The 17,892-nt window shown below is 36.0% G+C and overlaps 1 protein-coding gene across 10 annotated transcripts in view; it reads right to left on the bottom strand.

The window, feature by feature from the left end:
• The window catches only part of EVI5 (ecotropic viral integration site 5), a 206,483-nt gene that overhangs the window by 19,623 nt on the left and 168,968 nt on the right, over positions 1 to 17,892 (bottom strand). For all 10 annotated transcript variants that reach the window (XM_019919870.3, XM_073811072.1, XM_073811065.1 and 7 more), the window contains one exon: positions 11,535 to 11,630. In XM_019919870.3, coding sequence (XP_019775429.1) covers positions 11,535 to 11,630 — 96 coding nt within the window. The remainder of the gene's footprint in view (positions 1 to 11,534; positions 11,631 to 17,892) is intronic.

Genomic DNA, 17,892 nt, shown 5'->3' with positions numbered 1-17,892 from the left:
TTCTTGTGAGGTATGTTTCCAATCTAATAGTCATAAGAGTAATTGTTGGGACCATTTATTAAGCAATTTACAGATCAGTACAGTTGTCTCTCAGTGTCCAAGGGAGATTGGTTCCAGGACCCTGTGGATACCAAAATCCACAGATGCTCAAGTCCCTCATAGAAAATGGTGTAGTATTTGCATATAACCTGTGCACATCCTCCTGTATAATTTAAGTAATCTCTAAATTAGTTATAATACCTAATACAATGTAAATGCTATGTAAATAGTTGTAAATACAATGTAAATACTATGTAAATAGTTGCATGTGTGACAAATTCAAGTTTTGCTTTTTGAAACCTTCTGGAATATTTCTTTTTCGAATATTTTCAATCTGAGGTTGGCGGGATCCGCGGATATGGAACCCGCGGATGGTGAGGGCCGACTATACTAATAAACACTGTTTCACTACCTTACATTTGAAAATCCAGCTATACTCATTTGATGTAAAGTACTATTAGTGCCAGAAAACGCAAAAATGCTCAAAGACTAATGGGTTTGTAAAGGAAAAAAAAGATACTGAAGCTAGCCTTAAAGAGCTCCCACTGGTCAAATTCAGGACAATCTGAACACCATGAGAACTAACTGAATCCATCAGTTTATGGTACTGCGTCAGGACTTTTGAAAGACTCTAAGAAATATAAGGCTGAAGAAGACAACTTTTGCCATCAAGGAACGCACAGCTTAGCTTGCCCTGGAGCATCAAGGACAGTATAACAGCCACTAATTAAAATAAACGAAATTAAGTGCTGTGTTTGCTCCCATTTCTGAACTATCAAGTATTATCAGTACCAACCACATAGTCTTTATCAAATTAACTGTTCTGCTTCTTCCCATCAGACTGTAAATTCCTTGAGAGTAAGACTATACTGTACTTCCTATAGTGTCTGGCACAATATCAGAAAAAGTTCCACCTGACACAGCTTAATATCCAAGTCTGACTTTACACTTCTAATGGGTTCTGTTCCTTGGCCAGTGTGATATTATCTCTTGAGGATATTTACTTGGTCCTTAATTCTGAGTACTTGGTCCTTAATTCAGATCTAAAACCCTAGTTCTATATTGCTTCTGTATTCTCTAAATTGGCTGCTCACCCAGAGTTTATCCTAGAAATCTCATTACAAACCCTTCTAGAGGCATGTCCTACTTCAGTCAATATTCCTAAGAGTCTTCTTTCCTTGGTATCTCATCTTTTCTATGTTCTAATTTCTTTTCCTGCCTTGTTTTCTTTTTTTCTTTAATTTATATTGGAGTATAGTTGATTTACAATGTTGTGTTAGTTTCAGGTGTACAGCAAATTGTTTTATATTTTTAATTTTTCTTTCCTAAGCGATTTCATTATCTCACTCTCTCCTACCAGACCTTTTTTTTCATATTCCAATGATTCAACTCCAATTCCTTAATGAAATTACCATCATTAGAAACACATTTTTCATTGACAAATTAAAAAATCTCTTTTTACCTACAGTAGGAACAGGATACACAGATGCATGTAATTAGGTAGAAAACACTCTTTTTATGAATGTAACATAAAACTAGAAAATGGTCTAAAAGTCTTGAATAAAAGTAAAAGTGTGGGATTATTATAGATTTCTTTATATGAATGTGGTATTTCTTTTTGGAGGCAAAGAATGAATGGAAAGACATATATCCCTGGAGATTAAAAGAAAAATTAATCTAGAAACAATTACTGGAAGTTTGGTCACCAGTTAAATATCAAACTCATATATATATATATATATTTTTTTTTTTCCTATATATGTATCTCTGAAAATCATATATATATGATTTTCAGATTATTTTCCATTATAGGTTATTACAAGATATTGAATATAGCTCCCTGTGCTATACAGTAGATCCCTGTTGTTACCTAGTGTATATATAGTAATGTGTATATGTTAATTCCAAACTCCTAATTTCTCTCCCCCTTTCCCCTTTGGTAACCGTAAGTTTGTTTTCTATGTCTGTGAGTCTATTTCTGTTTTGTAAGTAAGTTCATTTGTATCATTTTTTAAGGTTCCACATAAAAGTGATATCATATATTTGTCTTTCTCTAAATAACAGACTCTTGAAACAGAATGTATTGAATAGCTAAGCTAATTTACGTCCTTGAGTAAGCTTGTATTTCTTAAATAATATGTATATATAAAATTGGGTTGACTATTTTACCTGATTTCTAGAAATGTCAGATTTGGCTAAAAAATCTCAGTTGCCTCTGTTTTCAGAAAATCATCTAATATTTAAAAGCTAAGATTTTAGTGGTAACCACTGGAAACTGAAGCAGAATCTGAAGGGTCAAGTCCCCAGTCTCAGATCAAATAAAAGTTCAGATCCTGAAGCTGAAGGAAAAGTAAAGAATACTAAGTGAGAGTAGATTTCTACTATCTAGACACTGGGTTCTCATCTGAGAGAGGTAGTTAATTTTAATTCAATTAAACATCTATGAAACTCCTACTCTATCTACCATGAGACAGCTAAATTGGTCGGCAGGACTGGTAGGGCAGGGGGATGTAGTAAATCAGAGGCCAGAGCTCCTGGGCAGTAGTTCCGTCTCTGCCACCAAAGAGCTGTGCAACTTTGGGTAAGTCCCTTTAAGTCTTGGGCCCTCAGCTTCCTCATTTACCAAGTGAAAAACTAGATAAACTTTAAGAACATGCCTGGTTTAAAAAAAACATAAATCTGAAATCTCAGCTTTAAGTCTTTTACATAGTGATATTATTCCAGACATAAAATATTGTACAATAATTTTTTTAATCTTATGACTTCAAATAAGATAAGCTGCTTACCGAAGATAAAAATGGAACATATAAGAGAAACAGGAGTAATAACACTCATTTAAAGAAGTCATTAAGAATCAATTTTTTTATCAGTAAATGGAGGTTGTAAGATTAAAAACCAGTGCTAAACGTTTCATTCAAGGGCCTTAAACCAATTTTCATAGGAGTACAATTATAATCTCTCATTATCTACACAGGACCTTTTTTTGGGGCAGCAGAGAAAAAAGAATTTACTTGCACTGAGGCTTGTGTGAGCTCCTGCATGGTACTTCACATTGTTCTAACTAGAGAAAGAACAAGTTGAAGGAAATAATTTCTTTTATTAAGAAGCTTCTACACTGAGAAACCTAGCACTTTTCACTGTAAAAACATACATGAAGGCTTAAAATTCCACATTCTGAAAAATTTCTTAAACAATAACCTTAAAATTAAACTTCAATTATCAGGGCTTCCCTGGTGGCACAGTGGTTAAGAATCCGCCTGCCAATGCAGGGACACAGGTTCAAGCCCTGGTCCAGGAAGATCCCACATGCCGCGGAACAACTAAGCCTGTGTGCCACAAGTACTGAGCCTGCGTTCTAGAGCCCACGAGCCACAACTACTGAGCCCGTGTGCCACAACTACTGAAGCCCACGTGCCTAGAGCCCATGCTCCTTAACAAGAGAAGCGACCACAATGAGAAGCCCGCGCACTGCAATGAACAGTAGCCCCTGCTCGCCGCAACCAGAGAAAGCCCGCACGCAGCAACAAAGACTCAGTGCAGCCAAAAATAAATAAATTAAAAAGTAGTTGTATTTCTAAAAAAGATAATTCAATTATCAACAGCCAACCGTACAAACAGAAAACACTATTTTTGATTCTTATTTCTGCCTCCAGATACAGATTGTTGTTATCAAAGTTGTTTGTAAGAATGTAAATTCTATTCTAGGTTACCACTCTGTAAACTAGGTAATATACTCAGAGTTTTGCAAGATTTAAAAGGAAACAAACACTGGTCGAAACAGTAGCATAGAATAAGCATCCAGTTAAGAAAACAAAACCAAAATCATTCAGTTGGACAAAAAGAGGAAAAAATAGCTGTCAATACCTACAGAGCCAAATGACTAAGTTCTTTTCTACCTTTATTCTGGTTTTAATGCCTAGATGAAAATCAATGTTTATTGAGTCTTTAAAAAGCTTCTTCTTCTTCTTTTTTTTTTTAATTCAAGTTCAAGTGGTTTTATTAACTATTTTTAAACTGAAAAATACAGGGAAGAAAAAAAGACTCAAACAGTACCAAAGGGTCATCTGTCATTTGACTCTTAAAGATCCTTATTTCAAAAATTCTAGTTGATAACAAAATGAGTATACATATTAAACATATTAAGACTGTTTAGGACATTAAAATACATTTTGGTAGATATTTAATTAAATCCATAGCTCAGGTATACATAAACAGAGTTATCAGAATTTAAAAACTTAAATATTACATGTATAAATATTTCCTAAGCCAAACTGCAGTAAGGGCTTTGTTTAGATTTCTTTTTATTTACTCAAACTCCTAATTTCATACTTGGCTAGAAGAAAAAAAAGAAGATTCTAGTGACATACGACAACTTAACTTAAAAAAACCTGCCTCCCCAACAAAGGAGACAGGAAGACAGAAGACCTTTTGGAAACCAGCACAATGTCTATCCTTCGAGCGAAAGTTGGTTCCACTTACCCGGATTGTACGTTGTTTAGAGCATCCTGTAATAGTTCTTTCTTTTTTTTTTTTTTGTCCTGAAATAGCTAACAGTTCTCTAATTTCTTCAAGAAGGAGGTGTTAGTAATCGTTCAGTGACAGACCATAGATCGATCCTTCTCAAGTTCTTTCATAAATCATCCACCGTTTTCTGATAAATGGTAAAAAATGATGACGAAACCTCTTTACATAAACTCATTCTTCAGATGGATCAGGGAAGTTTAAAAATCTAATTAAAACAACTATGCTGAAATGCTTCTTTCTTGAAAGTCTCCTTTTGGGAGGTTCCTATATCTTCACACTTCCCAGTTCCCCTCCTATCCCACTGGTGGTTTTAGCCTCCTTTGCTGGCTCTCTTGACCTTAAAGGTCAGGAGCCCACTAACTTGCTCCTGGACCTCCTTCTCTTTATCTACGAATGCCATTTATATGCCAATGACTAGTAAACCTATTTTTCGCCCTGACCTCTTTTTTAGAACCTCATACTCACATACCCATTGTCTACCTGCTATTTTCATTTTAATGTTTAACAGGAATCTCAATCTTAACATAAACAAAACAAAGCTTTGGATCTCCCCTTCCCTAACCTCAGTAAGTGGCACCAACCATTCACTCAACTATGAAGCCAAAAATCTCTGGAGTCACTGACTGCACTCTCATGTCCCTCATACAATCCATCTGCAAATTCTCTGCCTCTAAAACATATCTCTAATACATCCACGTTGCTAAGATTTCCACTTCTGCCATCCTTCTAAGTCACCTTTGCTCTTACCTTGACTATTTTAACAGCCTCCTAATGAGCTTCCCTATTTCCATTCTTACTTTCCTACAATCAATTCACCACATAGCAGGCAGGGCAAATCAAAACACATCACTCTTTGCTTAAATCCATTCCCACTCAACCAAGAATAAAATTCAAATGATTTATCCTGGCTTACAAAACACCATATATGATTTGACTCTGTCTTCCTCTCTAATCTTACCTCATACCATTTTTTCCCGCCCTGTGCTACACTCCAGCCACATTAGTATGGTTTCTCAAAAAGTCCACTTCATTTTTGTCTAGGGTCTTTGTGCTAGTTGTTTCTTCTGCCAGGCATGATCTTTCCAATGTTTTTCGCATATCAGGAAGCTTCTTAGCATTCCTATCACAACTTATATGTTATGTTATCAGCAAAGCCTTTCACAATCATTTCTTCATTAAAAATGTTTTCATGGAGTAACTACCACATGCCAATATTGTTCTGGATGCTGGGGGGAAGGTACCCAATCTTATTAGTAATTAGGGAAATATACATTAAAACCATAATGAGAATCCTCTTCACAGTCAGTGACTAAAATTAGATAAAGACTGACAATCCTACATGCTGATGAGGATGCAGAACAATAGAAACTATCTTTACTGCTCATGGGAGTATAAATAACAGCAATGTTCTTAAAAGGCCAAAATGGAAGTAATTCAAATATTCACGAACAGAATAAATTGTGGTATATTTATACAAAGAAAAGTTACACAGCAATGAGAATGAATAACCTATAGCTACATTTAAAAATAACATGGTTAAACTGCACAAACAACTTTGAGCAAAAGAAGACACCAAAGAACATATACCATAAGAAGCCATTTATATAAAATTCAAAAACTTAAAACTACTGTATTAGAAACTGATATTGTGGTTATTTTTGAGGAGGAGGGAGTAACGAGAGGTTGTGAAAGAATATGAATGGAGCTCTGGGGTCTATTTCTTGGACCTGGATGGTGGTTACATGGGTGTGATTACTGTGATAATTTACTGAGCAACAAACTTGTCACCTGGGCACTTTTCTGTAAGTTTTACTTCTATAGAAAAGTTTTAAAACAGTTTGTGTTCTTTAGACTGTTCAGTTTTTATGATTATGAACCCATACTATTACAGAATGTTAAGGATAATAGCTGATGGACTCATACTAGAAGGTCTTCTTTATGAAAAGAGCCATGAAGAAACTGTTGTTTGGTCTTAGTATCAGGAATAGGTGTGACTTTGGACAAGTTATTTAGCCTTGGTGAGCCTATAATATGGGAATAATAATTTTTACAGAATAACTGTGAAGATTAAAATAATTATCCAAAAGATCTATACCTGGTTTAGCAACAACCACATAGAAAGCTTAATAAAAATGGGGAATATTTGCTTTACATTGAAAAGCTACTAAGTGAATAGAACTAGAATTACTTTTGTGAGACTTTATGGATATAAAGCACATTAAAACTATTTTATTAAAAAAAACTATTTTATTAAGACATAAAAATTGAGCAAAGCTGTATAATGGGGAAATATTTTTTAGTATAAGTGAACTATCTTCAGTCTGGAATAAATTTACCTATTCCTAGAACATCCACTGGAACACATCACCATCAAGAACAAGTGAAAACATAAAATTTGTATTCCAAAAACATTTTCAAATCAGCTGTTTAGCGCGCATTTTCGCGTGAAACAATACCGTAAATGGTAGCAAGGCTTCAAGGAACCCAGAGGAGCTTAGTTAACTGATAATTTGGGTGAACCATATGATTATACTTCTCAATATGTCAATACATAAATGAGTTCTGAGTACATTTCCTTTGGCTTCTAAATGAGATTAACTTTCTACCTCCTTCTATCTCCCTTTCATGGCATTTAGAAAATATTCTTCGTCTTTAGTGGTCGGCAGCTGCAAGAAGACAGATCAGCATTGAAAAAGTAGATGGCTTATTCATTTCTGGAATCTACATTTTTGTTTTATGGCTCCGACTGAAATGTTTCTGATGTCCAATCTGCCTGAAAAAATTTCATTTTTCAAAACCCAGCCCAGATGCTGTTGCCATCTTATCCCTGTATGTTTCAAAGGAGGCTATATAGCATATGGTAGTTAAGTGCATGGATGGGCTTAAAGTCATATAGTCTAGCATTCTACCTCTATCACTGACTAGTGTATGACCATGGGGAGTTATTTAATACCCCAGAACCTCAGCACTATGACAAGTAAAGCATGAATAATAATGATGCTACCTATTTCAGAGGACTGTTGTGAAGATTAAAAGAAATAAAGGAAGTATAATACTTAGTACAGTGTCTGACACAGAGCAGCTGTTGAATGAATGGTAGCTACTATAATGCTGTACTTTTCATTATGTATTACAATTTGTTTATTTGTACGCCTACATCCTTTGTTAGACTGTGAGCCCCTTGAGGCTATGGATTGTGTTTCAATCTTCTTTATCTTCAGTTCTAAACCCAGTGCCTAGTACAGAGTAGGTGCTGTGATGATAGATGGGTGTAAGGGCAGGAGGTGGGAAGATGGGATAACGAAAGCACTTAAATTGGGACCTTGGGTCTTTTCTATGTCTCCCATGAGGACAGAATGTAGGCTTAAGGGGAGGATTTAACCACAGCTCCTGCCAGGTCTGGTGCAGCAAGAGTTTCCACAGTGGCTTCTGTGAAGCTCTTGGCAGGGTAAAAGGCTTCAAATTAAAAGATTGCTATGGTAGGTAGGTAATATTAGGAGCAAAATTAGGTGGTGAGGGTAGGAATCACAGGAGTTGGGAGTCACAGAAATCACATGGATGGATGACAGTAAGGTGCAGAAAGTGAAGCTAAATCTCTATTTGCAATGTTAACAGAGAGAGCCCTTGTGGCTAGGTCAACTGCAGAATTTACTTACTGGATATATGCAGATTCATGTGTCAAGGAGGACAACACAGTTAAAATATTGTCATTAATTGACATTCTTAGGATTTTAAACATCGATGACATGTTTTCTAATCTAATGTCTCTGTAAGCAGCACAGAAAAGAACAGGCCAAACTGGATTAGATCCCGGCTCAACCATTTATTATTTGCATCACCTTGGGAAAAGTTACTTAATCACTGTGAGTCTGTTTCCACATCCATTCAACTGAGGATACCACCATCACATGGGATTATTATGAAGATTAGTAGTAATAAATATGAAGTATCTGACACAATGCTTGGCCGACAGACCAATGAATAGTATCTATTATTGTTATTTTATAGATTAACAATATATTCAGCCATTCATAAAAATAATCTGCTTAATCCTCTTTACTATTTCATCCAGCTAACTATGCTAAGTGGTCATAGCTGTTATAACATGTACAACATTGCTGTATCTTCAGGAAGATGAATCTACAAAGTTTGTCTCACTATTTCCTTCAATATTTAGAGAAGTACAAAGATCAGCTAACAAAGTGACTATTAACAGTCACATGCTCAAATACAACATTAACACTTAAAAGTCAATTCTTATGTTGAAAGCCAAAGATTCTGGCAAATTTTAGCATACAGACAAAAGTTAAGTTGGAGCAATTAGATTGACTTCAGTTATCTTTTTTTTTTACCACTGTGAAGTGCTATAAACAAGAATGAAAAAAACACTAAAGAAGTGACAACTTGTTTAAACTTCTCAAGAACCTGGTCCAAAAAAGAGTAATTTTTATAGTAAGTTGACTACAACCATTTATCTCAGTTTAAATGTTCACTTGTTTTCACTTATCTTTTCTTTAGTTATAAGACTTTGAACAGGTGCATATATTAAAATCTGCTCAGAAAACATAATGAAAAGAAGTCTCCAACTGAAGACCTATAGTGGTTTCACATTATCTATAATAGTAAACTTAATCTCTTCTAGCTTTGAAGATTCACCATAAGCTGGCTCTATTCAGTCTAACCTTATTTCCACAACGCAGTCGCATTAATTCTTTTTTTAAAATAAATTTATTTATTTATTTTTGGCTGTGTTGGGTCTTCGTTGCAGCATGCGGGCTTTCTCTAGTTGTGGCATGTAAGCGGAGGCTACTCTTTGTTGCGGCGCGCAGGCTTCTCACTGCGGTGGCTTCTCTTGTTGCGGAGCATGGGCACTAGGAGCGTGGGCTTCAGTAGTTGTGGCACGTGAGCTCAGTAGTTGTGGCTCACGGGCTCTAGAGTACAGGCTCAGCAGCTGTGGCGCACGGGCTTAGCTGCTCCGTGGCATACGGGCTTTTCCCGGACCAGGGCTCGAACCCGTGTCCCCTGTGTTGGCCGGTGGATTCTTAACCACTGAGCCACCAGGGAAGCCTAGTCGCATTAATTCTTAATCAAATCTGGCCTCCTTTAAACTCCCAACCCCATACCCACTCTCACCTCTGTGTGCTTGTGTGGTCCCCAGCTGTACTCATTCTCCTCTCTATTATGCTTCCTAACTGGGACTTGGTTAAGCCCAGGACTCTGGCCTATTCTGAATCACCTAATTAGCATCTTATCACAAACTGTTCTAGTTTTTAATTTGCACAATCTAGCTCTCTATTTTAACAGAAGAAACTTCTACTTGTTAAGTAATTTTCTTTTCATGTTTGCATAAGATAAAAGATTGCTTTCACAAGCCACAGAAAAAAACCCTACCTACATTAAAGTTAAACCTCATGAACTATTATATTTTCTGCCGTTCCTGATGAGGAGAATATCATTATTTATTTATTTATTTATTCATTTATTTATTTTTTGCGGTATGCGGGCCTCTCACTGTTGTGGCCTCTCCCATTGTGGAACACAGGCTCCAGACGCGCAGGCTCAGCGGCCATGGCTCACGGGCCCAGCTGCTCCGCGGCATGTGGGATCTTCCCGGACCGGGGCACGAACCCGTGTCCCCCGCATCGGCAGGCGGACTCTCAACCACTGTGCCACCAGGGATGCCCGAGAATATCATTATTTTTAGTTAAGGTACATTCCTTATCACTAGATGTCAAAATTATAAATGGGAGATTGCTTTATTTTAGTCATAATTTCCTTTGGGAAAATCTTTGAACATAAGGAATAATTCTTAGGGTTCTCAAAAGAATAAGGGTTTCTAGAACATGTTTATTTGTAATTTGTTCTTTCATTCATGGCTATCAGATCAGAACAGATTATAAAAAATGCACACGAATAGGTAAAGATTATACATGATCCTGAATCCCTCAAATGTTATCAGAGCTGAAAATCAATATTTATAGGCATGACCTCCCAAATTTCAGGACAAATTAAATTAAACCACATCTAAGATTTATCATTTTTGTTAATGTTTTGTTTTTTCATTCAGATTTTACTTAGATTGACTGCCTCCAGGAGGTATTACCCAAAACACTTAGACTTTCACTGAAGAGTGTAATACCAGGAAAGGGTAATATCCAAACTTTTTCCTTTGAGGTTTAAATTAATTTAGCGAAGAAAATGAGTTTCTTTCTTAACAAATGAGGTTTATGTTACCCATTCAAATCTCATCACTGTGAATAAACATTATTGTACAAATAATTCAAGGTAAGAAACACACTTTTCCATTCATGTTTAGCCAGATATTTATCATTAAAAAAAAAAGGAAACTGACCTAGAGCCACATTAATAAAAAGTGTCTCTCTAATCAAAACACATTAAATAATTTAAATTACCTAGTATACTATCTAGTAAAACTATCTGAAAATTTCATGAGCTGAATCTCACAGATTCAAGGCAGTGCCAGTTTAAAAAGTATTCAGATACTAAGAAATCTGTTAACTGATATTAGGCAAGTATCCTTTTTTGCAATCTCAGTAATACCGCTTGGGAAAAAGAAGAGTAAAAAAAACTTCCCTCTATCCACAACGGTAAATACCACAAATCTACTATAGAAGTAAAAAGAAAATTTTCGTTTAATTTAAGTAACTTTGACACCTAGACAAACTACCTTTTCAGATCACAATAAAAAAGTGAAATATTTGCCATACAAATATTAATTGATCGTTTCAGATCATGATTAAAGCGGTTTAAGGAAAATAAATCCTCAATATTGGAACAGAAAAATTCATGTTAAAAAGAAGGTAATCTTCCAAAATATTATTATGAATCATAATCAAAGATTCACAGAAAATATTTACCATGAAAGAGTCAGTCATAAGCAATAATAAAGTGTTGTGTCAATACAGAGGAAGGAAGAAAGAAATATGTGAAGATCAAAATTTATCACTTACCTCATGATTCAGCTCTGCTATCTGATCTTTCAGTTCCCTAATGTACTGGTTAGAATCAGACTTGTTAAGCTGTCCTTGAAGCTTTCCTTCTTCTTTCTGTTTTGTGACAATACAACAAAGCAAAATCAAGAGACAATTTTCACAGCATATACTCGAACATTTGAAGATACAGGATAGCATAAGGGCATATCCTTTAATTGGCTAAATTCTGAAGAAATCTATTCTCAAACTATTTCTGTATAATAATTAATAGTAAACTATATTGAATATTTCTAAATAGTGCTTATTAATTATATTAATACAATTTATAAAATGTACCTTTTGAGAGACTCTTAGAAATCAATAATCAAATGGGTCTACTAGTGAAAAAAATTACCCTAGAATTCAGAAGTCATTTATCCAGTTATTTTGAGGGCAAATGCTTTTCTATCCGTTCTATAAGAGATTCAATGCTTAGCTGAGAAGGTTGTAAGCCTCCTACAGCTACACTACGAACCTGCTTTTGCTGGGGAACAGAGAAGGAAAAAAAACAGGTTCTCCAAACCACTCTTAAAAGGGGAGGACAGCTCTGAATCTCTTCTGTTTAATTAGTTCAGGAATGTGATTAAAAGGTGCTCCAATCCTAAGAATTAGTTCTAGAATCATGCTGGGATCATTTTCCAGGGAAGTAGACTAGGAAGGGGAGGAGCTGCCTTTTCTTATACCACCTGAAAACAAATGTACTTTGAAGGTAAAGAACTTATTAAAGAGTGAAAACAGGATTGTTTTTGTTATCTCCAGATTATTTGTTTAGGAAGTTGATGCTTAAAATGTTAAGAAGCTCTGATGCAGAGACATCTACTGAAACTACTCATGCCAGAAAAGTACCAATTCACTTTCAATAGTCATCACTCAGTTTCCTTCCATGGAGACAACCACTGTTGACAGTTTTTTTAGTGTAGTCTTTCCATGGTATTTTCTACATATATAATCAAACACACATGTATACCCACATATTTTTACTCATACTACTGACACTATACAAGCTGTTCTACACTTGCTATTATCTCTCAAGAATACAACTTGAAGATCATTCAATATCAGTATACATAGAGCAGAAAGATAATACATTTTGATTTGAAAGAGCTCTGAAGTTCCTGTAAAAGTTATCTTAGTGGTATCTAAATATTTATCGGTTTTTTAAAGTAGGTTTTAAAAGGTGCCTTAGGTTCTGTACAATTACCTTGTAATGGGTTGTAGTGAAGAGCATTTTCCAATGTGGAAAATGTTTCTTTCCACTCACAGTAAGAAGGGACCTTGGACATTATCCGGTTTGGACCTCTGACTGCAGCCAAATCCAGCCTCTACTTTTCTTCTACACACCTTCCCCTAACATCCTTGGCAGAAAGAAGAACTAGACAGAGCTGCTCCGGCAACAGAATGGGTAGCTCCTCTGCAGAGTCAGGGCACCATGCCAACAGGATTGCTCTTCTGTGTTAAACTATCTTTGCCACCTTGATTTCATTCTCATGTACCCTTAGCGTGTTCTGCAAATCCTTTCATCAAGTTATTCCTATACATACCTTTATTATTTTATGTTTTTCTTTTGGCAACCTGCCTTAAAAACCTTTTACTGGAATTTGGCCTGCTAAAGCAGTTTGATGTAACCAATGTTTGTATAGATGTAAAAGAAAAACTACTGTTTCTACAGGCTTTAAAACTTTTCTTATACATTTAAACACATGAATATCACATATAATCATCTAAGCAAAGAACTAACTTAACAATTACTATATTCCAAATATGCAGGGCTTCTTAAATATATACAAGAGACACCTTATGGTTTTCAGCCACATTCCCATATATTTTTTTTGGGGGGGGGGTGTTTCGCGGGCCTCTCACTGCTGTGGCCTCTCCCGTTGCGGAGCACAGCCTCCAGATGCGCAGGCTCAGTGGCCATGGCTCACGGGCCCAGCCGCTCCGCGGCATGTGGGATCTTCCCGGACCGGGGCACGAGCCCATGTCCCCTGCATCGGCAGGCAGACTCTCAACCACTGCGCCACCAGGGAAGCCCCACATTCCCATATTTAAGAAAAAAAATTTTTTGAAGATTTAGTTATAAGTATTAGTATGATGGTCAGATAAATGATAGCAGAACCAATAGAACAGCAGGGATACCAAGTCAGGATCCTAATCAAACCATCTCTGAAGCCTTCCTTACCTGTTTTTTCAGGTATATGAACCAATAAAGTCCCTTTATTATTTAAACCAGTTCGAATATGGATTTGTCCCTTGCAACCAAAAAAAAATAAAAGCTAACATATCTTGAGCACTTATTAGACCTTCACAATTGAGGTTCCCCACAGGAATTAAGCCCTAATGCCTAAAGCATCATTGTATGTAATGATTTAACTTACCTCTTATGCATCTAAAATCGTACTAGCTATGTACCATCCTTAGAAGAATCGAGAAAATAGTTACTCAGTTTTCTGTAGGACTTAATTCTTTTGTGGAGCTGTGGTGGAGAAAGACTGGGGCTTACAATGAGCTAGGAATTGTTCTAAGCCCTTTATATGTAATCATCACAACAACCCTGTGTAATAGGTATTATTTTTATTCATATTTCCTAGATAAGGAAACTTAAATGAAAGACTGAGTGAACTGTCTGCGTAAGAGTCACAGCAACAGTTGACACATTTTTCACCTTAAATTTACAGCACTATGAACATGAGAAATAATGAAACAGAAGAGAATATATGGAAATCTATGCAAAGGATCACACAAATTAGCTTTCTTGGATTTGTTACAAAAATCTTTATGTATTTATTTCAGCCTCTGCTGATTTAAACGGTAATTGCAATATCAAAAGAATTAAAGATAAAATGCTATAGCAGGGACTTCCCTGATGGCGCAGTGGTTAAGAATTCGCCTGCCAATGCAGGGAACATAGGTTTGATCCCTGGTCTGGGAAGATCCCACATGCCACAAAGCAACTAAGCCAGGACGCCACAACTACTGCGCCTGCGCTCTAGGGCCCACGTGCCGCAACTACTGAGCCCGCGTGCTGCAATTACTGAAGCCTGCGCACCTAGAGCCCATGCTCCGCAACAAGAGAAGCCCACTCACCGCAAGGAAGAGTAGCCCCCGCTGCCCACAACTAGAGAAAGCCTGCGCGCAGCAACAAAGACCCAATGCAGCCAAAAAAAAAAAAAAAACTATAGCAACTTTCATTTATGGCCCTAAGCTAATGACCCATATTATCAATTTACAGTTGTCTAATACCACTTACATGTACTTATACCTGCATCTTACTTTTAATCACTCCACTTTTTAAATTAAATATTTCAAAGGCACAGAATAAGAACAAAAGAGTATTATAATAAAGACTAATGAACCCACCACCCAAATTCAGCCTGTTTCATAACCATCTCATTCTAAGATTTTCCTTGGCTCTAGACTTCCTCCGCCTTAGTCCTGTATATCTCAAAGATGGCAAAGATGATTTTAAGCAGAAGGGATTAAGTAGTGAGTGCATGAGAGAAGGAATAATGTAGGAAAAAAATTTTTGGAGGAAGAATAGTCATTGACGTAAATAAATGAAGCCGTTATTCTTATAGAAAGTACTTTCTAAATCCCATGTGTGACATGAGAAATGGCAGCAGAAATTTAGTACGTAAATATACTTCCAAAGCCGGGTAATTTGATAAGAATTACTCATTTTAACATGTGTCCAGCTGTCCTTTTTGATGGCTTTAAATTTTAGTCTAATTTTACTATCATGTCATATTAATTCCCTTGAAATGGTTGATTAAATGGAAAGTGCAATCCACTACTAGGGAGAAATCCTTCTGAATGAAATAAGCTAAATGTTTATGGTTTGGAATCAGACTTGGAGAAAGGTGGTTTTAAATCAGGTCCCCAATAAAGGCAAAGGTCTTGAGGATTTTGAACACTGCATAGCAATATCATCATGTGGGATAACATAAAATTTTCAGGGCAAATAAAATGACAAAGCCCAAGGTAAGCTCTAATATTGCAGGGAAGAAGCTCAAGAACGCAGAAATGCTTTAGGTCTGAATGGCTGTAGAATGACCAGTAACAATAATTAATATCATTTCTTCCCTACAGGAAAACTTGCATGAAAAAAATGCTTGGCAAGATAGAAATCATTAAATCTGTTTTACAGAAAGCGATCAAGGGACTTCCCTGGTGGTGCAGTGGTTAAGAATCCGGCTGCCAATGCAGGGCACACAGGTTCCTTCCCTGATCTGGGAAGATCCCACATGTGGCGGAGCAACTAAGCCTGTGAGCCACAACTACTGAGCCTGCGCTCTAGAGCCCGTGAGGCACAACTACTGAGCCTGCGTGCCACAACTAATGAAGCCCACGCACCTAGAGCCTGTGTTGAGCAACAAGAGAAGCCTCCGCGAGAAGCCCACACACCACAACGAAGAGTAGCCCCCGCTCGTCACAACTAGAGATAGCCCATGCGCAGCAACGAAGACCCAACGCAGCCAAAAATAAATAAATAAAATAAATTAAAAAAAAATTTTTTTTAAAGCGATCAAGTGACTCCAAAGATTTGTTTCTTCCAAAGGTGGGTCTTTGTAGGGTTTGGCTAAAAAGTTTGTTATAGCACTTTGATTTCTTTGGAGGAAAGGTAGTGTTTAGGGAAAAACGGCAGTTAAGAAATTTTACAATAAAAAATGGAATGCTTTTAGCTTAAAAAAAAGACTCCTGAAAGATATTTGTGAAAATCAAAGAAGCCCTCTTAGATTTTATGACTAAAAAAATGGTGTTCTTTGAATTTCTATTAACTGCAGAAAAAAAGCATAATTTCAAAGAGAAACACTTTATATGTTTGATCAAATCTAACTGCATGTAGTTGTTCTTTTTAGATTTAAATACAAAGGTTACTATTGGGTTTTTTTGCAAAATTTTTACAAACAAAAAGATTCTGATGCCCATCAAACAGGTGATTAAGCAACTCCAGGCTCTAGCAGTGACCCCAGGAGAAGACAATCACCATCCTGGCACACTTGTCACACATTAGTAGCACACCAGTGTGACAGACACAACAGCTGGAAAGCTCTGCTTGGGGCATTTTGATTCAATAGTCTGCTTTCAGGGAATATAGCTGATATTTCAAAAATAGAAGTAAAAACTGAGAGATGCCCTAAATGCTATTTAATACATTGAAATGTATAAAAATGACCTTTTATCTAAAAGTCTGTGATTTTTATGTTCTACAAATAGGGTCTCATTTAAATATGTTAATATAAAGCCTTTTAAGGATCCTTTTTAAATGTAAAAACTGAATAACTGTATATTTCTAACACCCCAAAATACAATTAACTATTATATTCTAATAAGTGGATATCAATTTGATTTCACTTCTGAGGCAGTTCATTCAATTTTCTAATGTTTAAGATTTTTTTGCAACTATTTTTATAGCTTTCTGTTTTCAAGCAATGTCCACATGGTTCTTTCTGATAAGCAGGTGGGAAAATGTCAGCTACGCTAATAAATTTACCAGGAACCTGCATTTTCTTGAGGTTTTCTTTTGGTCCAACTGATAACAAAAACAGATTGCCAGTTAACTGGTTTCCTAAGCAAAACTAATAAGGTAAGTAACAAACTTAAAGAGATCCAACATATAAACAATTTTGGCAATTGTCAGTAATTTCAGTGAACAGACCTTAAATATATATCTTTTTTCACACAGCAAAAGAAACTATATCAAGAGAGCATAAAGTAACTTTATGAAAGTTTTAAATGCATATTTCACTCTTAGATCTATCTTTGAATGATTATTTTAGGAATTACCATTATGAAGTCTAAAATAATCTAATTCATATTAAGGCCTTAAGCCACTGAGCTTTATATATGAGCCTCTTAGTCAAAAGGTCATTAATAACTCTGGTTAATAATACGCAAGCTTAAGTGACTGGGGTAAAGTATGACAACTTTAACTTACTCTGACATGCATCAAAAATATAAGTGAGCTAGAATGGTGGATGGGTAAGTATCTGATAAAGCAACATTTAAAACATATATCAAAATATTAGTTTTAGAATGGAGGTGGTGAGTTTATGATGTTCACTATACAATTCTTTCAACTTCTGTATGTTTGAAATTTTTCATAATAAAATATGGGGAGGAAGTCATCAATAAAAAGCAATTAATTTCATCTCCCTCCCCAGCCTGCTAAAAAGTAAGCACTTGGTACACACTGTTCTTCATTTACATATGTGAAAAGACACATATCTACCAAAGGTTACTTAATGTTTCTTCATTTAAAAATCCATGTTTTAAAAAAAAAAAAAAATCCATGTTTTGCTCTAGAATGGATACTACTTTCTTCACATTTTACTGAAAA

The sequence above is a fragment of the Tursiops truncatus genome, chromosome 1 (assembly GCF_011762595.2).
Source record: "Tursiops truncatus isolate mTurTru1 chromosome 1, mTurTru1.mat.Y, whole genome shotgun sequence".
Taxonomy (NCBI): domain Eukaryota; kingdom Metazoa; phylum Chordata; class Mammalia; order Artiodactyla; family Delphinidae; genus Tursiops; species Tursiops truncatus.
This window is presented reverse-complemented; position numbering and strand designations above follow the sequence as displayed.